This window comes from Helobdella robusta (genome assembly GCF_000326865.2).
Source record: "Helobdella robusta unplaced genomic scaffold HELROscaffold_8, whole genome shotgun sequence".
In the NCBI taxonomy this organism is placed as follows: domain Eukaryota; kingdom Metazoa; phylum Annelida; class Clitellata; order Rhynchobdellida; family Glossiphoniidae; genus Helobdella; species Helobdella robusta.
Window position 1 is genome coordinate 1,873,512 of NW_008705459.1, and position 23,871 is coordinate 1,897,382.

General features: G+C 34.7%; 2 protein-coding genes across 2 annotated transcripts; one reads left to right on the plus strand and one right to left on the minus strand.

Moving 5' to 3' along the window:
- Window positions 1-676: 676 nt before the first annotated feature.
- Window positions 677-2,597, plus strand: HELRODRAFT_165500 (hypothetical protein; the record flags this gene model as incomplete). The annotated part of the gene is made up of 3 exons (XM_009032066.1): window positions 677-1,284; window positions 1,380-1,584; window positions 2,325-2,597. The coding sequence occupies 3 exons, from the start codon at window positions 677-679 to the stop codon at window positions 2,595-2,597; spliced, it is 1,086 nt and encodes a 361-aa protein (XP_009030314.1).
- A 3,022-nt stretch (window positions 2,598-5,619) lies between these two features.
- Window positions 5,620-6,794, minus strand: HELRODRAFT_165501 (hypothetical protein; the record flags this gene model as incomplete). The annotated part of the gene is made up of 3 exons (XM_009032067.1): window positions 5,620-5,660; window positions 5,775-5,872; window positions 6,508-6,794. 3 exons carry the CDS (start codon window positions 6,792-6,794, stop codon window positions 5,620-5,622), a joined length of 426 nt encoding a protein of 141 aa, XP_009030315.1.
- Window positions 6,795-23,871: the final 17,077 nt, after the last annotated feature.

A 23,871-nucleotide genomic window follows, 5' to 3' on the forward strand; every position in this document is an offset into this window, starting at 1 on the left:
TTGTTTTTTTTTTATCAATATTATTATTTATTCAGGTCACCGGCCTGCGCCAGGTGTGAGCTGTTTTATTATTATCGGAAAGTTCACTACATTTTAACTTATTTACCTTCTACCGACATTTATTTTTAATTTATTTTTTAAATTAAAATTTAAATTAAAATTTATTTATAAAAAAGAAAATTCCTAAACCAATTTTAAAATCTGTGTAAAAAAATAAACTGTAAGAGGAGAGATTGGGCCAAAGTTTGTTGCAATAGTTGTCTCCTCCCAAACTGTTGCCTAGGTTTTTGTATTCACTCATTCACTCATTTGTTCACTCATTCATTCATCAAAAAAAAAAAGAAAGGAAAAAAAATAAAAAAAAAGAAGTTGAAAAAGTTATATATATTTTCCACTGGTTAAATATTTAAAGATAATTCAGTCATTCATCCGTTCGTCACCATTCATTTATTCGTTCATTCATCCATTCGTTCGTTCATTCATTCATTCATTCTGTTTTTTTCCTTCACTCGCCCGTTCAGTAATTAACTCATTCATTTCTTCATTCATTCACTCATTCATTCGTTTGTTCGCTCGCCCGTTCATTTGGTCATTCGCTTGTTCATCCATTCATTCATCCATCCACCCCACTTGGTTTGTTTCCTTTCTTTCGTTTCTTGGTTGTTTTTAATCACATATGGCTCCAACGTTGCCCGTCTGCTTTAACCACTACAGAAGCACTCCAGACGGGAAGTTATGTCGGCACGGAAATAAAGTGAAAGGACAGGAATGCTCGGGGTCTCGGAAAAAAATTGATCCATCGGGCGCGAGGACGGCTTCGCCTCCCGGTGCCGCACCCGACCCCAAGCCTAGGTTGTCCACACGGTCGACGGCCGCATCGGTCTCCAGTGATCCTCTCGACCTGGATTACTCTGGTGTTTTTGACAAGCTGACGGCCGTGCTGAAATGTGTACCGGTGTACGACCATATTCCTAAACCATGCAGGGAGAAGTTTGCACATGATCTGAACGCCTTGCTGACGGCTGTTTGTAATGACCCTGGTGACCCGGTCCACTGGGTTAGACTCCACTGTTTTGTCCCATACGTCTTACAGAAGACTTCCAGAGGGGGTCGCCGGGTCAACCACGGCAATCTGGTCAACAAGCGTCTAAGCGAATATTCAACTATTGGTCTTGAAACCCTAGTACTGTGCTTTGATGGGTTCAATAATGCCAAATCACAAAAGCACAACGGTGGATCAACGCTGTGTCATCTTGCATTGAACAGGGAAACCTGTCCTCGGCTGTCAGACTTGTCTGTTCGCCAGAGGGCCTGGCGGAGAGCTCGCCAGCCACTTTCGATAAATTATGTTCCATCCACTCAAAAATTCTGGTGGACAGGCGGGTCTTCCCCGCATTGACACCAACGGCTGGTTGCGTTTTTCCCGCCGAGGTGCTGAGGGCCGTTAAATCGTTCAAAAACGGTTCTTCTGGAGACCTGGATGGCCTACGACCCCAGCACCTTAAGGATGTTTTTTCAGGCCCCTTGCCAATCGACGACACACTGAACTCCTTAACCCAACTCATTAATTTGATCCTATCTGGAGTTTGCCCACTCTCCGTCCACTGGTTCTTTTTTGGAGGCCGGCTAATAGCTTTAAATAAGAAAGACGGAGGGGTCAGACCGATTGCGGTCGGGAACGTTTGGAGGAGGTTAGCCGGCAAATGTGCCTTGGCCCTGGTCGTGGTCAAACTCAAGACCAAATTCTACCCGGCTGAGGGTGGCGCTGAGGCCGCTGTTCATGCGGTTTGAAGATTGGTCACCGACCTCCCCGATCAATGGGGGTTTCTGAAACTGGACTTTAAAAATGCCTTCAACGCCTTAAGAAGAGACTCGATGTTGGAGGCTGTCAAACTTTTTTGCCCCAATATCTATAATTTTTCCATTCTGCCTATGGCGGAGTCTCTTCCCTTGGCTACCACTCATGGGTTGTAGAATCGTCCGAGGGGGTACAGCAGGGTGATCCCCTTGGTCCTTTGCTGTTCGCACTAACTCTTCATCCACTCTTAGAGAAAGCTTCGTCCTCTTTCGTTTGCGCTTATCTGGATGATATCAGCATTGTTTCGGACGGCCCAACTCTGGCCGATAGCTACGAATATTTGAAACATAACTCTGCTGCAATTGGTTTAGAGTTAAACATTAACAAATGCGAACTTCACTGCCAAAGTTTATTTCAGGTGCCACATGCGCTGGCTGGAATACCCAGAGTTGGTGCATCAGAACTGAGTTTTTTAGGCACACCCTTGGTCGAGGGCGATTACCAAATAAAGTTTTTTGACCAAAAGCTCTCTGAGCTCAAATTCGCCCTGGGTCGTGTTTCCTGTCTTTTGGCCCATGATGCCTTGACTATTATCCGCAATGCTCTCAGTTTGCCCAAATTGATGTACTTCCTGCGTACATCCAAACACATTGATCCTTCTAAATTGGGCGAATTTGACAGAGCCCTGCGCACCGCCCTTTCGTCGATTTGCAATGTTCAAGTGACCGACAGTGATTGGTCCCAGGCTCAGCTTCCGGTGCGATTTACTTCACATAAACAGCAGAAGTCTTTTAAATAAAATTTCTGACATTTTAATTTTGAATAAATTTTTATCTTATTTTTTTCCCATTATTATTATATCAGAGACATGGCTGAATGACGAAACCGCTAAACTAGTTCGTATGAATGATTACAATTTTGTTTTAAAAATAAGTCTGACAGAATAGGTGGTGGAGTCGGAATCTTCATCAGATCAGGCATTGAATTTTCTATGATAAACAATTTGCTTTTGAACGACACCGTTATTGACCTTCTTGGTGTCAATTTAAAATTAAACAACACACATGTAAATATTTTAGCAGTATATAGACCCCCCAACACTGACCCTAATATCTTAATCCAAAAGCTCGAACTTATTTTACCCACATTCAAGCCAAACATAAAGAGCTATTTAATTGGCGACTTTAACCTTGACCTCAATAAACTCAACAGTGACAACGTCGTTGCTGACTTCTCTAACGTACTATCATCATACAACTTCTTACCTCTTATAACCTCCTCTACTCGCATCTCAACTTCTTCTTGCTCACTTTTACTATCAATATCAATAGCAATATCTTTACTAACAACCTAACTCCTCACTTATCTGGAATAATACTGTCTGACATATCTGACCATTTCCCTATATTCGCCATCGCTTCCAAATCAGAAAACTCAAACCATGCCCCTATTAAACACTTCAGAAACCTAACTGAAGAATCTATAAACAACATCAACAATTTATTATTGAACCACAACTGGAATTCTTTGACTTCTCTAAAAAATGTCAACGACTGCTGCTCTGTTTTGAATACTATCTTAACTCACTCTCTAGACACTTTTGCCCCCCTCCGTCCTGTCAAAAACAAAAAGAAAAAATGCTGGATCAATGACAACAGCCTTGCGGAAAAGAAAAACAAACTATACATCATAAGCCTTAAATATCCAACCACATTCTACAAAAGCTTCAGAAACATGTTCACAACTATTAAACGAAAAACTAAACGAGACTACTTCTCTAACAAACTTGAAGACGCACATAACAATATTGGACAAAAATGGAACACTATCAAAGAAATTTTAAACAAGCAACCTCCAAACTCATCACTCACCAAACTAACTATCAACAACCAAGCAATTGAAAATAAACAAGAAATTTGTGACCTTTTCAATACCCACTTTGCAAACATCGCTAGCCAACTACTCTCAAACCAACCTCCCAGCTATGGTAGTCCTACAGATTTTATGAGCCCATCCACACCCCATTCCATTTGTCTATATCCTGTTACTGAACATGAAATATTAACTACTGTTAATATCTTGAAAAACAAAAAGAGCTATGCAGACGATGGACTCAACATGTTCCTTATCAAACGCATCATTTTCTCTATCATACCACCACTTAATCATATCTTCAACTTATCACTAAGCACTGGAATCTTTCCTGACTCATTTAAAATAGCCAAAATCATACCAGTATTCAAGAAAGGAAACAAAGATGACATTAACAACTACAGACCCATCTCCATTCTTTTCCCGCTGTCAAAAATTCTTGAAAAACTTTTCTTTAAAAGACTCTCTAATTTCTTCTGCTCCAACAATACTATCTGCAATAACCAATACGGATTCAGACCCAACCACTCTACTGAGCTTGCTATTCTTGACTTCACTCAGCATATACTAAATGAAATGAATAACAAAAATCTTTCTATTGGCATATTCCTGGACTTATCCAAAGCAAATCGATCACAAAATACTCCTATCCAAACTACATCATTACGGAGTAAGAGGCACAGCTCACAACTGGATGAGAAGCTATCTCTCATCACGGACACAATATGTTTCCATGGACAACATCATTTCAAAGCACGCTCCTATTCATCACGGGGTACCACAAAGATCCATACTAGGACCCCTTCTATTTTCTATCTACATAAATGACCTCTGCAACGTTTCGCCCTCAACCAAATGCGTACTGTTCGCAGACGACACCAACCTTCTTTTCATTTCCAACAACCTACCAGATTGCTCTGAACTTATCAATCTTGAACTCCAAAAATACTCTAACTGGGTATCCAATAAAAAACTAATCATAAATTATTCGAAATGTGCATACATTATTTTTGGCCCAAAAATACTCACCAACCAAGCTCCTAACCTAAACCTATTAGTTAATGGTGTTTCTATAAGCCGCACCCTGTCTACCAAATTTCTTGGAATCACCATCACAGAAAATCTTTCATGGAATTCTCACCTACAAACTACCTCAGACAAAATCAACAAACTCACAGGCATCTTCAACAAAATCAAATATAAACTCTCTCTTTCTGCTCTTCGAACGCTTTATTACACATTCATCTACCCTTATCTAACCTACTGCATCATACTATGGGGAAATAGTCCAAAAAGCCACCTGAATAACCTAATACTCTCTCAAAAAAGATCAATACGTTTAATTTTTAACCTCAAACCCGATTCCCATACTAAACCTTTCTTCTTAGCAAAAAAAATTTTACCACTTAACTTCATCTGTCTTTACTACTTTGCTTTATTCGTTTTTAAATTTGTCAACAATCTTCTCCCACCTCACTTTATCAACTTCTACACATTAAGTAATTCCGTCCAATCTACAACCACTAGATACACCCCTCTCTTCTATATCTACAAAACTCGCCTCAAATTAATCCAGACAAGCATAAAAATAACAGGTCCTAAAATTTGGACAGAACTTGTACCTCCCCATCTAAGAGCCATCATAAACCTACAATATTTCAAGTCAAAATTCCGTGCTTTTTTATTGACACTGGATCTCGACTCCACCACCTAATACTATATTAAGAATACGTTAGAACAAATGATGCGGATGAATGGTCTTTATGAATGGTTAAACATTTATGTGTTTATATATGTACTGAGCGAACATAGTTATATGTCTATATATGAATGACACGAACATTTACTTATTTATCTTCAATTATCTTTCTGTTTCAGTTATTTTCTTTATTTTATTCCATTAACTATTCATGTATCTACCTGCGGTGGCCACCGCAAGACAAACAGTCTTATTCGGTCTCCGCATATTCAACTTCATAACTTTTATTCACTAATTTGATATGTTGTTGATTATGAATAAAACTTTGAAAATGAAAATGAAAAATGAAATACATACATACAAACATACATACATACATTCATACATACATGCATGCATACATACATGCCCTCAGTTTGCCCAAATTGATGTACTTCCTGCGTACATCTAAACACATTGACCCTTCTAAATTGGGCGAATTTGACGGAGCCCTGCGCACCGCCCTGTCGTCGATTTGCAATGTTCAAGTGACTGACAGTGGTTGGTCCCAGGCTCAGCTGCCGGTGCGATTTGGTGGGCTGGGGTTGCTTAGCGTGGTTCAGCTGGCTCCCGTTGTTTATAATTCTTCTGCCGCTGCCACTCTCGACCTCCAGTCTTCCCTGCTCCACCGGTTCTTTTGTTGCCGCGATATTCTTCCCCCAGTGTCCGCCCCGGGGACCGTACGCACGTCCAAATTTTGAACGAAGAATATAAAAAAATCTTTCAAAATTTGTTGTCTTCATGCGGCGACGACTTTTCCACCGCTCGTTTGTTGGCCTTGACCCGAGTTGCCAGCTGTGGGTGGTTGAGATCGTGGCCTAACACCTCTGTGGGCACCAGGCTTGACGACGAGTCTGTGAGATTTGCCATTGGCTTCAGACTTGGCCTGGTCATTCAGAATAAATACACGTGCCGATGTGGCGCTGGGGCGGACGAGTTTGGGCACCACGGTTTGGTTTGTCGCCTGGGTGGGGGCCGTCAAATACGTCACTTAGCGCTAAACGATTACATTTGTCGGCTCTTCTCCAAGGCTTCAATCCCGGTTCTCAAGGCATTTCTGCGCATGATGGTAGGCGCCCGGACGGATGCATGCTAATACCTTGGAGAGCCGGCAGATGTTTGGCGTGGGATGTTACGGTCCCTGGCACCCTCGCCGAACGATACGTAAACCTGACAAGTAAAGAATGCGGTTTGGCCGCGGCCAGAGAAGATGAAAAAATGAAAAAAATATGGGAACGCCCTCCCCTCGATGGAATTCTTGCTAATATGCATCGAGGTTCTTGGCCCGATGGACCCCAACACCCTTAAATTTCTTAAGGAAATATGCAAAATGATCAGCGTCAGATCAGGCGACAAAAGGGAACTGTTTTTCGCAACTAACCACATTTCGTGCTTGTTGCAGCGGTTCCTGCGTGTCTGTGTGCTTGAAAATATCCAACTGAATGCCGACATGTGCAATTAACGACAAATCAAAGTGTTAATCCATTTGTTACTTGATGTTTGACTCATCATGTTTTGGTTTTAACATACATACATGTTGAAATATTTCAGACGACAAGCTTGTCGTTAATTGTCTAATTTCAGAATGTTCAATTCTTTCCAGAGGTGTTTGTTTGTATGTATGTATTTCATTTTTCATTTTCAAAGTTTTATTCATAATGATGATGATGACGACGACGATGATGAGGGTGATGACAACGATGTTGATGATGACAACGAAAATGATGGTAGTTTTTAATAATTATGATGATGGTAACGGCTGTGTTGTTTCATAAAATTAGAATCACACATTATAATAAATAGACAAATAAATTAATGAAGGAATAAATATTGATATCGCAACAAAGCTGGTGGGACAGACATTTGTCTCAGCGATGTAATAATATGATCGAATCATACTCCATGGATGAATATCTTGTGACCGTTGGCCAAATGTTAGGATGATTTTGTATACAGGATAATGATGATGATAATGACGATGATGATAATGACGATGATGATAATGACGATGATGATAATGACGATGATGATAATGATGATGATAATGGCGATGATGCTAATGGCGATGATGATGATGGCGATGATGATAATGATGATGATGATTCTCGATGAAACAACTTTTTCTCTACACCTGGACGAATGATGAAAAGTAAAAAATGATATGGAATAATTGATGTAACCGTGACAACAAACAACGGCTGGAGAATAAATGGATTTTTAGGATATCGATCGGAAGGTCGCATTGGTAATTCTCAGAGGTTTTTTTTGCTGACAGTAATATTTATCGGATGTCAGAAACATTCGATTAATTTCAAATGTCAGTAATTTTTGATGTCAGTGTTATTCAATGAATGTTAGGGACATTCTTTGATGACAGTAACAATTACTCGATGTTATAAACATTCTATTGATGTCAACTAATGTAACAGGAACATTCAATTGATGTCAGTAATATTCAGTTAGCGCCAGGAACATTTAATTGATGTCAGGGACATTAAGTTGGTATCAGGAACATTAAGTTGATGTCTTTACCTGCCTATCTTGTTAATATCAGAACAAGTTGGCTTCGATAAATTTTCAATCAAATTAACGAGAGGGACATGTTTTCAATTTATTTTTTACATTTGTATCAATCACAAACGGTTGATATTTGTCACATTAGTGTTGCCTGGTTGCATGTGTGGTTGCATGTGTGGTTGCACATGTTTTGCTTGCTCCGCATCAGTCACATATATTCACACTATTATTTTTAGATATTTCTTATATAATTGTTAAACTTGTCACCTCCATTGCCTGACCACCCACTCTTGTTCGAAGAAATTTTAGACACTCCTGTTATTTCACGCCGGCATGTTCGTCATTTCTCTTGTTTATTTAAATTATTGTCATTTGACTTTTTTTAATTTGATTGTTACAGCTCTTTTTCATCCTTACTTAAAGTTTAATTGAATTTTAAATGTAGTACCTATTTGTATTGAATGAGTTTCAAAATCAATTTTTTTTTGTAACGAGCTAAATTTCATCGCATTAAAACGGCATGAAACATACATAACAAGAAGATTTGGTTCATATTAAAGACTGATGCTTACATACTAAGATATTCATCAGAGGATCGCGGGCTGCTGGTCGGTGATGTTCCACTTCACGCCCCACAACCACACTTGCTTCAGTTCCATTCTCAGGTATTGTCACAAAGAAATGTTAGACCGGGCGTTGTTAGATTTTTTTTTTCTATGACAGTTCTTTTCATTTTTTATTATAAGTAGATAGTATTAGTTGCATTAATTTTAATGCACATAAGAATTTAAGGGTAATTTTGAAAAAAAAACAATATGTTTGTAATGAAAACTAAAATAATTTAACGTAAAATAATTACAAAACAAAACAATCATGCAATTTATTAAAATTACGAAATGTTTCTAACGACAACAACAACAACAACGACAAAAAACACAACAACAGTTGCAGCTGCAACAACAACAACAGCACCCACAACAACAACAGCTGAATTTTTTTTCATTTTTCTGAAAAACATGAAACAAAATGGAGCGAAATAAATAATAAAATATAATGAAATCGAATCTAATTAAAATGTTAAATACGTAATCTGTAATAATACGTAATAATAAACGATAACAATAATAATAATAATAATAATAATAATAATAATAATAATAATAATAATAATAATAATGTGAACATATTTTATTTATTCAATCGACAAAATAAAATTCAAAATAATAAGAAATAATAACAACAACAATAATAATAATAATAATTCATGGTTGAGATGAAGTGATGCGTGGAGAGCAGCAGCGCGCATCCCATTTGCATGGAGGAGGCAGAGGTCAGAGTTCACCAGGGTCACCTTCCAATTTGATAAACAATATTTTATTCTGTCAACCGCCTTGCTCTGCTCCTGATATTATTATTATTTTTATTATCATCATCATCATCATTACAATAACTATTTTTATTATTGTTATTATTATTATTTTGTCATTTTTGCATATAATTTGTGTAAAAAATTGCAGGAATGAAAAGTTTGACAATGCATTTTCGCACAACATTCGTGCCAGAGTTTGAGCAAATTGTAGATTATTTGTAAATAGCTTTACAATAAATTATTACAAAATCGGTCGGTGGTGATTTTGGATGGACTTAGCGTTTCTTTGGTTCAGAAGGAAGATTGAGTCAAATAACCTTCGACATCAAGGAGTATTGTTAATTCTTGGGTGCATGGGTGTACTCCTCTTCTGCAGCTCACGGGGGAGTGGATTCGATAATTGTGTTTGGCTGGAGGCGTTGGAAGTGGTGCTGTTTTGTGGAGGGGGATGGACGCGGGCAGGTTTTCTGGTCCTGTTGGCCGGTGGCATTCACTCCGTGCAACTCACCAACATAATTAAAAAAATCCAAATCATCCTGAGTGACGTGTCAGGTCCGCTGTTGGCAAACCTCACATTGATGGCTCGGATATGACAGTGAGGAGATCTATAGTTCCCCCAAAGACATGTCGAGAATCTGCTGTAGATAATTATCATAGTGGAGGCTCGAATGCTGTAAAGGAGTTTAAGATTTAAACTTTTTTTTCAGAGGAATGTTAAAAATCTGCAGTGGCTAGTTACCATAGCTACTCAAAAACTGTCAGAATCTACTGTGGCTGAATAGCACAGTGAAGACTCCAATACCATTAAGAAAGAATCAACCCCTTCTTCAAAGTTGCATTGAATGCCACCCATGGGTGACCTACATAAGTGGAAACTCTGGCGCCATATCAGGAATGTAAACAGTAGACACTATATAGAACTGGAGGTGGGGATTGATGAGTTGTGGGGCCGGTGAATGGTGGATGAGCATTTTCTCTCTCCCCGAGTGGTTGCGTCAGCTTCTGGCGCCTCCATTCATGGTGTGGTTGTTGAATCTGCTCCCCGCCAGCTTAGGTGGACTGGACCAAACTATTACTAATAAAATCTAACCTACTAAACAACACCTTGGTCAAAGGCTTCTTTTCAAACTCTGAACTGATGGCTTGATCGAATTTTTCCATTATATCAAGAGGAATTTTAAAAAAAAACAAAAATTTAACAAAAGTTTAACAAAAAAAATTACAATTATCAATTTATGAACAGGGCACATTATGACACCAAACTTGCAACTACAGTGCAGTAAAAAAAAAATTATTACAGTTTTCCTTTTCTGTGACATTCATCGTGGAAATAATTATATGAACTCCTATTTCAAAACAATCTTCAAATTCATGATGTATTAAGATGACAGAATTTATTTGTCAATATTTTACAAGCATCAATGAAGGACAAAAACACTACAATTAACATTAGAAAAGTTTTCAACGTGTTGCAAGACGACATCAGAATGAAACTCAATGCAGCAGCACTGATGGAGAACAGAACGGAAGAACATGTGAAATATTCACAAAAATAATTGAAATAACAAAAAAATTGTAAAAATACTAAAAACAACAACCATCAACACCAGAACCAACAACCAACAACAATACATCAACAACAACACCACTACCAACAACCACAACAACAGCAACAACAACAACAACAATACATCAACAACAAACCTCCAATCTCCAAGCAGCAACCACAAAACAGCATTCAGGAGCCCCAAACACATTGATTGATTGATTCATTGTACCGTCTTGCACATGATTCTAATACGATTGTACGCTGCTGCTGCGTGTGTATTTTTGCAAAACAACGTGCGTATTTTTGTATATCTTTGCGAGTATTTGTGTGCATGGTTGTGTTCACTTATGAATAAGTAGTATGTAATCATGTATGTGTTGACATACTCGCATATATGTATGCGTATAAACCAGTGTCAGTTGGTGGTAGGTTGTATTTGAACGTAAATAATAATATTTCTCTGATTTCTACTGCTCTATTGTTTGTTTGAATAGCACGAGTGCAGGCAGTGACTGTTACAGACATTCGCAAATGATCTCATAGGTACATAGGTACATGGATGCTGCACTGCACATATGTAATATAATATACAAAGACATCTAAATATATGTTGAACACAGTATGCAAATATATTATGATATGTAAGTTATTGTGTAAATAAAATTCTAAAAAATCATGACATGAGATTTGGAGACTAAACAAATTTTGCACTAATTGAATAAATTGCACGTACATTATTTTATTTTTGCTAAAATAATTTCGAAAAAAAATTGTTTATTTCAGGCGCGCGTGTGTGTATTGATTTTGTGATTGTCCAAGTTTATATTTACTTCATTTTAAAAATTGACGGACCTTAATTTCAACTTTTTGTTGAAACTATCATCTGCCTCGTCCTCATCAGCAGTGTCCCGCCAGCCAGCAAAGAAACAACAACCACAACAACAACGAAAGAGTTCATGCACCTACCCGGCTTGAACGAACATGCAGACAACCAGCTGAGCAATGTTGATCAACAATAACAAACATACAATCCATGCCATTAATGATATGGCAATGATGACGATGATATGATGATGAAGCAGAAGCAGAAGAAGACGAAGAGGATAATGATTATAATTGAAGGTATCATTCATTCGCCTTCATTCATTCTCTGATCCAATCAGTCACTCATTCCTTCATTGAAGCGGCACCAATTCATCAACTCCATCATTTGTATGCTTGCCAGCCAGCCATTGTTTCGCAAATAACTCGAACAATATAAATAATAATAACAACAATGTTTGTAACAACAACACAAATAAAAACAACTTTCTGGTAAGAAAAACAATAATAACACGAATACAATAACATCAACATTGTTAATGTTATTTTAATGAAAAACAAATATAATGATTTAAACGTAATATTGATGTTATTATTATTATTATTATTATTATTAAAAATTATAACAATGTAGATATAGACATGAAAATGCTATTATACAGCATCACTCTCTTTTATTATTCTTATTATTTATATTGTTAATTGTTTTTATTGCTATTAGTAACAATTTGATTTTCAGTGTCATTATGAATTATATTTTCTTTTATTTATTTTATTATTATTTATTATTTATTTTATTTTACTTTAATTTTTATGTTTAAACATTTTTCTTTCTCTGTTTTTTTATTTATTTATTAATTTAATAGTTTAATTTTGTACTACTGCCTTGCATGCTGTAACAGTTTCTGCGCCTGTCAGATCATGATTTTTAAAGAATAAAAAAATATGTTGCTAATAACATGTTATGTTCGCATCAAATGAGTTTTTACAAAAATTGGAAATATTTCCAAAAGATGCCTGTCTGTAATAATAACTGTGTGTAAAATTTTGAATGCGCTTCTTCCTCACCAGCCTCAGATTTAATTTTTTTTCCTTCTATGCAACTGAATCATTCGAACGGAATACCATTGAGTGAGGCTATTTGTATCTGTTATATTCAAATTTATAAAAACATAGTCGTCATCATTTAATGAAGGCTTATATAAAAATTTGTTTGTGACTTTGAAATCCGCAATAAAGTAAATTACATTGATAATTATTTTTTAAAATAATAGAATACAAATAAATAATAATAAAATAAAAACGCAAAACAACAACAACAGCAGCAGCAACTACAACAAGAAGAACAACAATGACAACAACAGCAACAACAACAACGACGACAACAACAGCAACAACAACAACGAAATTAAACCGCTGATCAAAAACATGAACTGGACAACAAAACCAACGAAGCATCGGCAAGAAGAAAGTAATAACAAAAATGCATTGTATATGATACGCATACATCCATTCGTACGCCATCATGAAAAGTTGTTCATCATTTGAAAGAACACAGGAAGTACGTGCTGTGAACAACAACAACAACAACTTTCGTTTGTTTGAGCTAACATTCAAACGTTTGTATTGAGACATTCATATTATTTACATATTTTATATATATATATATATATATATATATATATATATATATACAGGCATGGATCGGATCTATATATTTATAGATAGAAAAAATAGAACAAGTTTCTATTATATTTCTATGGATGTATATATAATTATACACAAATTGATGTTACAATTTTATTTTAAAACTTTGCTAACGATTCCAAAATACGTGAGGTGCAACGCTGTGCCTACCTTACATATATTGACTTGTTTGAATGGATGAATTGTTTTTGACGAGGAGGACATGCATTTAGTTTATACAGATTCGTCGTAATGAACTCTCTGTTTTTGGTTGCTCAAGCTTCAAAAGATTCACATAAATTAAAAATTTAAAACATCTAACAAATTTTTTATCTAATAAGCAAATTATTTTATTTTTCACCTCTGTTTGAATTTTTCATTGTATATTTTTTCTTTGGTTAATTAGGTTTCCATCAGCGTATATATATATACTTTCAGCTAAATTGAGTTATATTGAATACATTTTAATATTTCTAAATTTTTTCATTTTTTCAACACAAAGGAAAAGTGAAATGAATGTGATCGAAGATTCAATGAGTGACTGAAAAAGGATGTTTATATTCATTGCACTTTTTGCTTAATTTATTTTTAATAAAAAGAAATTGGTCATATTTTCTGTTGTTAAAATAACTTAAAATAATAATTCATGTACATAGAGGAAAATTCTTTTCAAGATAAAATAGTTCTTAATAGTAAATGATTGACTTATGTGAATGTTTGGGATTTTTCTTAATAATTTAATAATAATTATTATTTTTTGTTATTATTATTATTACCCTTATTAATAATATAATTTTTAAATCATTAATATTATTTTAATGTTTTTAGTCTTGTCGTTCTACTAATCCCAAATTAGAAAACAGTAATAAAAAGATTTTGAAAAGACCCACAATGCGCTTCTTCATTTATTACAATCATGCGTAATGGCTGATTTCATTAGTGGTGTGCCATGTTTTTATTTTTATCTTATTTTTTGTATGAATATTTTTTTCATAAAACGAAAAAGTAAAAAACAGTTAATGACTTTTTGTCAGGGAAAGACAATCGCGAGAGACAAAAGAACATTTTGAACAAATCTCGAGTAACAAGAACTATCATTCAACGTTTTTTTTTTGTTTTCTATGGGTGCCTTTCATTGATTTTTTTTTCAGAATAAATAACTGAAAAAATAATATTAAGATATATATATATATATATATATGTATATACAGAGAGAGAGAGAGAGAGAGAGAGAGAGAGAGAGAGAGAGAGAGAGAGAGAGAGAGAGAGAATCAGTTATATTTTCAAAATGCAAAAAAATTAGTGAACATATTACTTGTACAACTACCAATAGCAAAATAAATAAGAGTAAAAAAGTAGGAATAAGATAACGTGAATTTTAATACAAACAATTGGTAGACCGGCCAAAATTTAGATAAAAATCAGGATCGAAAAAGGTAAGCAACAATGCTGGGAAGAAAGTTTTGGTCATCAATAATTTTAAGGAACAACAAGAATAACTTCAAAAGTAATAAAATAAATAATATTATAAATAAAATAATAGTATTAAAATATTGATAATAATAATAATAAAAACTACCAACAACAAGCAACTTCGACCGAATGATTAACAGCGGCAAACGAAATAGCTTTCAACGATGTAAAGGAAACAAAACAAAAGATACAACAAAGTCGACCAACCTGAACATCAGCCTTAGATGTCAAGAACCAACTCTGAAATAATTATTTGCATCAACAATGAAAGAACAAAATTGCAAATAAATAAACATCAACTCAAAAAAAGTCCTGATAAAAATACAATTCCAACACAATGCAAGCAGCATATCACCGTGAAAAAAAATAACATCAGCAATATTAAAATAACAAAATATCAGGAAGACAGCAGAACACCAATCAACGATTAATCGTAAATATATATATATATATATATATATATATATATAAAGATGAATTAAACTGTTGATGTAGATAATTCATCTGTAGTTATCTTTCAAATTCAAATTTCACAAAACACAAGAAATACCAGGAAAACACTATATTTCGGCCAGTACCGCTGATATTTTTGAAATATGAAAATTCTCAAGTTACATATAAAGTCCGTGAATTAACATAAAATGTGGTGTGTAGTTGATAAGAAAACAATTTTCTATCAATCTCGGCGTCCAAAATGTTTAATTAAATTTAACAGGAAAATAATAAAATTTTGTTACGAAACTGTTTATTTTATTTCTTTTCATTTGTAAATTTTATTTCTCAAATTCTCATTAACTCGTTTTCGTTTATTTGTCGGCCTGACTTATTTTTAAATTATTTTTAAAAATTTCATTCCAATCTTTAATTTCAATTTTGATGATTTTATTTTAAATTTTATAATTTAATTTAAAGGTACTATTAGAAATTTTATTTGAAATTTTATTTTGGATTTTATTCTCATTTTTATGTTAGCAACGTTTGTGTGTCAGTGACATCAAAATATCACTTGAAGGGCAGTTAAACTTCCAATGGTCGGTTTTTATGTTCTGCTCGGAATATAAAAAAATTTATCCCATGAATATTTCACACGGTTCGTCTATATGTTAGAAAAGTACTTGTAATATTTTTGCGTTCATTATTCAGCCTTTGTCTTTAACTTCGAACAACTTTTTAAAAAAATTCTATTTTTTTTCAGTGATTTTTAGGACGGGATCGTGTTGGTAACGACGCACCTGCGAGCTCTCATGTTCTTTAATGGGTAGATAAACGTTCATGCACGTACATTTCTAATGTTCTCCTCCACTATGTTCGTCTGTCGGTTTGTTTGTTCGATCGTTCGTTCATTTGTCTATTCGTTCGTTTGTTTGTTCGTTGTTTGTCTATTTGTTTGTACGTTTGTTTGTTTTTTCGTTCATTGTTAGTATGTTTGTTTGAATTTGTATGTCATGCATAATTGTTATAAATTTAATTGAAAATATCTAAGTTTGTGTTTTGTATATTTGTTTAAATGTTTTTTTTATTTGTTTGCGTTTATTTGTTTGTATGTGCGTGTTGTTGTTATTTTTGAAGTTACATGTTTGTTTGTTTGGCGAGTTTATTGGTTTCAATCATTTTCACTATACAACCGCTTTCAATGCAGTACAGCTGTGTGTGTGTGTGTGTGTGTGGTGTGTGTGTTGAGTGATCAGCCCTGACTGATGACAGCTTCTTGTTTGATTTACACATTCTTGCCTAATTGCTTCTACAGATTTTGTAATCATAAAATATTTAGTGATCCGACAGGACATGCAACTCCTGATTTTATGACTTTCGTTAACGCGACACATTCTCACCTTAATTTTTAATTGCGCCTGCATCCATACAAACGCATGTTAGACGAATTATTTTTAATTTTTTCTTCATCATGAAAATCAAATTTTGACAAACGCAAAACTCAGTACAACCCAAACCTCTTCTCATGTTTCAGGTCCTAACCATCTTCTACCTAATATTTTATAACAGGAAAAAAATTGCTTAAAAACGAGCATGTAATCATCAAATTTCCATTAAAAAAGGCTAAAATAATTTTTTTAAAACTTTTTTATGACTGACAAAATAGTTAATTAAAAGAATTTGTATCATTTTATGAAAACTTTCAAAAATGATTTTCAATTTTGAACATTCGTTTTCAAATGTAATTAATTTTAAGCAGAACTTTATGTTTTGTTAGTTAATTTGGCTTAGAAATAATCTTTTAAGGCAGATAAGTTTTTGATTGTCGTTAGGTCATAAGTTAGCAGGCTGTGATAACCAGCAAATTGTAGTTTTTTGAGTTATCGAGAGGGCAACACCCCTGATTACCAAAAGATGGTCGCTATGTTGATTGACAGCCAGCAAGTGTGATGCTAATTTGTTACTTCATGAAAACGAGAGAAGCAGAAGCACTGCCTGCAAGTTGAAAATATTTTCATATTTTACAAAAGTTTTCCAACCTTCGAGCAGAATTCAAAATCATATAACTATATTGGGAAAAGTCTGGTCAATTTATTAGAATGTTTCGACTTTTAAAATGATCAACTTTTATTGGGTTCACGCTCAACATAAAATTTGATATAGGTTTCAATAGAAATATTAATTTAGATTTAATTTTTCAAAGTTTGGTTCAAAAAATTTTCTGCATTCTTCTGAATACAATTTTATAAAAAATGTGACGTACATGTTGAACTTGTATGCATTGTATACATTGTACACACAGTCAGTTTCTAATGATCAAATAGAATTTATTTGTTCTTGTCCATTGCATTGTTTTGGTGATAGAAAATATTGTGTGAGAATATTTTAGGAAGGAAAAACCATGATATAGGGGGGAATTTAATTGCACGTGTGATGTAAGGGAGACACTGAAAAGAATATTAAAGCATACATTCTCATCTCGGGTTCCATGTCTTCTCATTCCATAGAACAATAAATCATATGAATAAAAATTAAATTAAATATTTACATCGGTGTCTTTGTGTTATTTATTTCTTCTCTTTTAATATAAGTTTATTTCCGTTTGGTTTTATTTTCTTATTTTTTGTTTATTTTCAAATGTATGGCGAATTTGATAATTATTTTTTATGTTGAAGCTTGTTTCGATTTTTGTGTTTTAGTTTGTTTGGTGTGTTTATATGTTAATGATCTCATTTCTTCATTACAATTAATAAAAACTGCTGCCTGCCTTTTATATTGAAATATATTCAACTGACAGTTTGTAGGTTCAAAAAATTGTTTGACCTGTTGTTGAATTCCCAGCTGGTTTTCTAAAATAAAATTTATTGACCTGATCAAAGTAATCCTTGAAATCCAGACTCTCCACGTTAATTTACACCAGCCACCCCGTTGTACCCGGGGAGCAGCGTAAATTTTCATCTCAATTTTTACGTGCGAACTTGCTAAAACTTGATCTTTTCATTGCCTTATTTGTTGTAAGTTACCAAATACCACGTAAGATATCACTGATATTGTTCATTTTTCATTTTTTCTTAAATGTTAATGGGCCTCCGCTTCCTTGTTGTCCCGGAGCCTCTCAAAAATATCAACATCTGGCCCAGTCTATGTCTCACGTGACAGCTGATCAAATACGTGATAGCCAAAAGCAGCCGCCACATCTCAGTAGCACCTAGACGAAAAAACCACAGTAGCAACTAGACAAAGAAATACAACATAGGCCGATCACAAAGTTCATCTAATTTTACATCATCACATCAACCACGGGACTAAAGTAGCAGCAACGTAAATATGATTTGCATGCGCACTGACGCTCAACACCAAAACATTCACAAGACGACTACTAAAACAACTCTCACTCATTCATGCAGAAAACGAAAAACGTTAATTCATCCATATAAACATTCAAAAAGTCAAAAAAATACACATCACATCAACATAGTCTAATTTCACACCACACACTCACACACTCACACGCACACACATACACACACAGTCACACATACACTCTATTTCACACACACACACAACAACAACAATAATACTACTATAAAAACAACCTACAGAACAACATTTATTCAGAAGCAAACATTAAACATACATCAACACCGAAGCAACACTAATGCTGACGTGGTAGACACACATCGCTGCTTCCGAAACAACTAAAATTAAGCAGCACGAAGATAGCACTCCATCTCACATCTTACATGCCAGTACAAATCCACATGCCAGCCATTAACACGAACTCACTTCCAGGCACTACAACACTCACGCAAACATGTTAACACAAACAAACAAACACACACACACAAAAAACGCAACAAATATGTTAACACACACACGCTCACAGAAGCGCAAACATGTTAACATAGACAAACACACACACACACACACACACACACATAAACATGTTAACACAAACAAACAAACACACACTTGAACAAGCTGCTACGCGACAGAGATTTATAAACTAAGACAAAACAATGACTGATATGAATATTACCTCGAAATGTACACGCAAAAAAAGAAACTTGTTGTATTAAAGTTGTTACAAATATTCATTCGAGATAATTATTCGGTCTCATTAAACAAAATAGAATGAAAGAATAAAAAAGGAATATGTGATATACGTGTGCATATGTGATATACGTGATCCGTGAGTTCACAAATACCTTCCCATGTAAATTTATACACACGCAAAATCCGAGCCACAAAATTAAATCCACATGCAGCATGATTAGCACATTGAAATAAAAGAAACAGTGAGCATTGAGCAAATATCAGGACACAAATGAACAAAGGCATTCAGGTCGGGTACACACATCAGCACGCACATGCGCACCTACTTTGCCACAACGTACAAAATACAAGCAAATGCTCTTTAGAAGAACGCCAAAACACATGAACATTCAAGATGAATTAAATTACAGATATAAAAATTAATCACATCATGCATACTTAAATTCAGAAATTATTTTCCTTAAACACGGTCCCATATAAATACACACACGCATAGAAACAATTACGAACAAATACATAAGCTCCTTTCATAAAACACACACCAAATAATACGCACACCAACTTAAGCAAGAAACACAAACAAAAACACAACTCACGCACACACACACACAACCACACACACAAACACACAACTTATACATACACAACCACAAACACAACTCACACAACTCACGCACACAACCACACACACAAACACACAATTCACGCACACACGCAAGCACACACACACATACACACAGGCACACGCACAACAATCCCTCGACACGACGGCGAGCAAACGACTTCAATAAAACAACAATAACATGCGGCAGAAGACAATTTCGGAAGCAGAATGCCATCAACGTCTGCTCGCTTCTAACACACACACACACACACACACACACACACACACACACACACACACACACAATTCCACGGGCGCATCTCACGAACGCGTTTGAATGAATGGACACATGCAAACACACATTGGTGTTTTGATTGTATTTACACGTGATAGTAATGAACAAATTTAAAAATTGAGAACGAATAATGAAAACTGAATAAAATTTGCCTGTTAGTATTTGATGGCTGACGATGTGTTCTTATTTAAAGATGTTATACGGTGGAATGTCAACACGTTGTTATGCAGCAGGTCTGGCATTAAGTTTTCATATCCCTCTGATGTTTCAAGAAGTCTTAATAAAATTTTCGTTAGATTTTTCATCTGATTCGTTATTTATTTTATCAAGTTTTCAGTCAATCCAACAAATTTTTTATTTTTCACCAGAAATGTAGTGACGAGAAAATTGATAAGAAGTGATTAGCAGCTGGAGGGCCCTGGTGATGAGGACGAGCGCGGTGGAGTGTGGAGATGTTTGATTCGATCCTTCCTTGAGAGGCCGCTCAACTTTTAATTGGGTTAGTTTTTTGTTGTTTGAAGTTTTTCAAAAGTGAACTGGATAACTCGTTATTCAAAATATTTTTTATCTCATATTTGATCAGCAATAATTACAAAATATTTTTTATTGTACATCACAAAGGTTTTCAATTTTTTCGTTTTTCAGTTCTTATTACAGTTTTTTCTCTATACCTCTTTAGCTAAAGGACCAACTTCTTCACAGCAAGTGTTGAGCGTACAGTACACAGCATGCAACATTCAATGTACATTCATTTTTTTGTATGTAGGGAGCCATTTGCACGAGACTTCGGTTTGCTGGCATTGACTGCATTTGAACCACGTCAAGATAACATCAACATCGCCTGATGAACATACAGTAATTTTTATGATTCTTTTGCCTGTAATCGTGCGTGTCAAATTTATCTTCAACAATTTAAATACAAAATCATCTGAGTGACATTTTTCAGTTGAAGTTGTTTTTATTCATGAACTTCCTCGAACACTTGTCAATTTTATAAGTTCGTAACAAATTCCAGAATTGATTACAGTGCGAAAATTGCAAATTTTGAGAAGCATTTAACTGAATAGTCACAATGAGAAAATGGAAAGCATGGGATGGACTTTGTTGATGGTGTCAGATGGTATTATTTAGCAGCTTTTATAAAAACTATAAATTTTTAAATTTAAAAAAAGCTCCAAAACTTGATTTGAGGTGATGAACACTCGCAATTGTTTCGAAATAATTTTAAATTAAGTTTCTACTTTAAAAATTTGAATGTTGAAAATAATTTCATTCTAAATAACGAATGAAGTGATGAACTTTTTAAAACGATCAATCAAAATATAGTCTACCTTATTGTCTAAATGAATAAAAAATAATTTAATGAACGTCATAAGTAATATTGGCACAGAGTCAGTTGAACAAAAACTATACAACAACACTTAAGGAAACACCAACTGTTCCCAAAATTATTCTTCGCTATTTATTCAGTTTTTTTTCATTAGTTAAAAAAGTAAAAGTTGAAAGTTTATGACTGTTAAGAAATTGTTCGCGCATTTAAATTTAGAAATAAGAAAAAGAGCCGATGAGCTGGACGAGTCCTGTGGTTCGCTGATGATGGCAGGCACCCACTCGCTGGTAATAATGAGAGGCAGTAAGAATAATTTCAACGATTGTGTGGCTGGTTGCAACGGTGGATGAGTTTTCGCGACGTGTTTTATTATTAAAATGTGCTGATCAGTGTTCCGAAGATAAAAATTTATTGGGAATGTTAGCAAGGGACATTTGTATAAGACTGAGAAAGAAGATGATATTAGAAAAAGAAGGTGGCGCTGAGGAGGAGGGGCTAGTGATGCCAGGAGTGGTGATGATTGTGATGGCGATGGAGACAATGATCATGACGTTGGTGATGATGCTGATGAGATGGTAATAGTAATGATGATGACGAAGATGAGGATAATCCTCGCGGCGATGATGATGATGATGATGGTAGGGATCCGTTCTGAACGGAGACGAGTGAATGATCTCACGTCATCAAAATGCTTTAAACAATCAATATATGAGCGTGCGTGCGTGTGTGTGTGTGTGTGTGTGTGTGTGTGTGTGTGTGTGTGTGTGTAGGTTGCATTAAAGTTTTGTTTCCCTGTGAATAACGGCTAAAACATTTTAATTCGTACTTCACATGGGAAACAAACGTCTATGACGATGTTAACTGGTTTTTAAAAAAGTCTGCCAACATCTTCCTACCGAATTTAATCCACCTCACAAAAATTTCCAGCTTCAAGTTTCTTCATCAATGCTTTCTAGATCAAACTGGAACACAAAAATAGCAGACATTATAAAAACATAATTTTTAAAAACCACAAAAAAATATTGTTTCAACAATTGAAATCTATCAAGGGTAAAAGAATTATGGAAGAATAAAAAATATTTCAAATGGAATGCGATGTTTGTCTCAACTGCAAATTCTAACATGGTAGAGACAGTTAGATGCATACCTGTCTATGTGTCTATATAAGTATACATTCATGCTTATTTGTTTTTAGTAATTCATTTTTAATAATTTGTTTTTAATTTGCAACCAAATAACATTGATGGGGAAAAAATTAACAATGATAAAATGAACAACAAACTTAATACAGCAACAGCTGATCGTGACGACAGCATAGATTTAAGAGGTTTTGAGATCTGACAGAGGTTGAATATTTTATAGTGAAAAGAAGTTCTAAACTTGAAAAGTTGCGTTCCGTGTTGTGCTGAGACCAATGACTTGCAAATTTAAATCTGACATTGAATGTATTGAGTAAAGAAGATGAGATTGAGTGGAGGGGAAGTTTTTATGAAGTTTGTGGTAGAACATGAGACTTTGTTAGTAGGTGGGTGGATGAGAATTTAAAATTTTGAAGATGAGGAGTTCAGCAACTTCGGATACTCCAAATGAAAATATGATCGAGAAGCAAGCAACATCATATAACCATCAAAATTACTTGTTTAAAACTTTCAGTTTCAACAAAGTTTTTTTTTTTAAAAGAAAGAAAAAAAACAAAAAAAAAGGGAGAATTCAAAAAATGGGAGACCAATGTCACACTGAAGAACAAACAATAAAAATGCAAAACATGAAAATAAAAAATAAATTAAAGTTTAAAAATGTGCCGGACATTGAATGGACAGGGCAGCATGTAGTTTTGTGCAGGTGTGTGTTTTTATGAATGCTTACACAAAAGATGACAATCGATAAATATATGTCTCGTCTTCCTCATCATCTTCACATGCTTCCACTTTTTACTAACATCTTATAAATGATTGGAATAACTTTCGTTACAACTACAAATAGAAAAGAAAATAATTTCGAAATATAGTTAACACAATTTCATCAAATAGATCTCACTCGCCTTACCACCCACACAAACACACAAAAACTAACGACACACGAAGGCATAAACACACTGACACACAAACAAACAAACAAACACAAACAAACACAAACAAACAAACACAAACAAACAAACATAAACAAATATGCAAGCTTGTATTCTGCATGTAAGTATGTGTAATGTAAAAAATTACTATGAAATAGAAAAGGAAATAAACTAGTAAATATACACGAACTCATAAGCAGTTCTCTTGGTCCTAACCCCTCCACTATTGCTATTGATAAGGTGTGTTTAAAGTGTTGTTGGC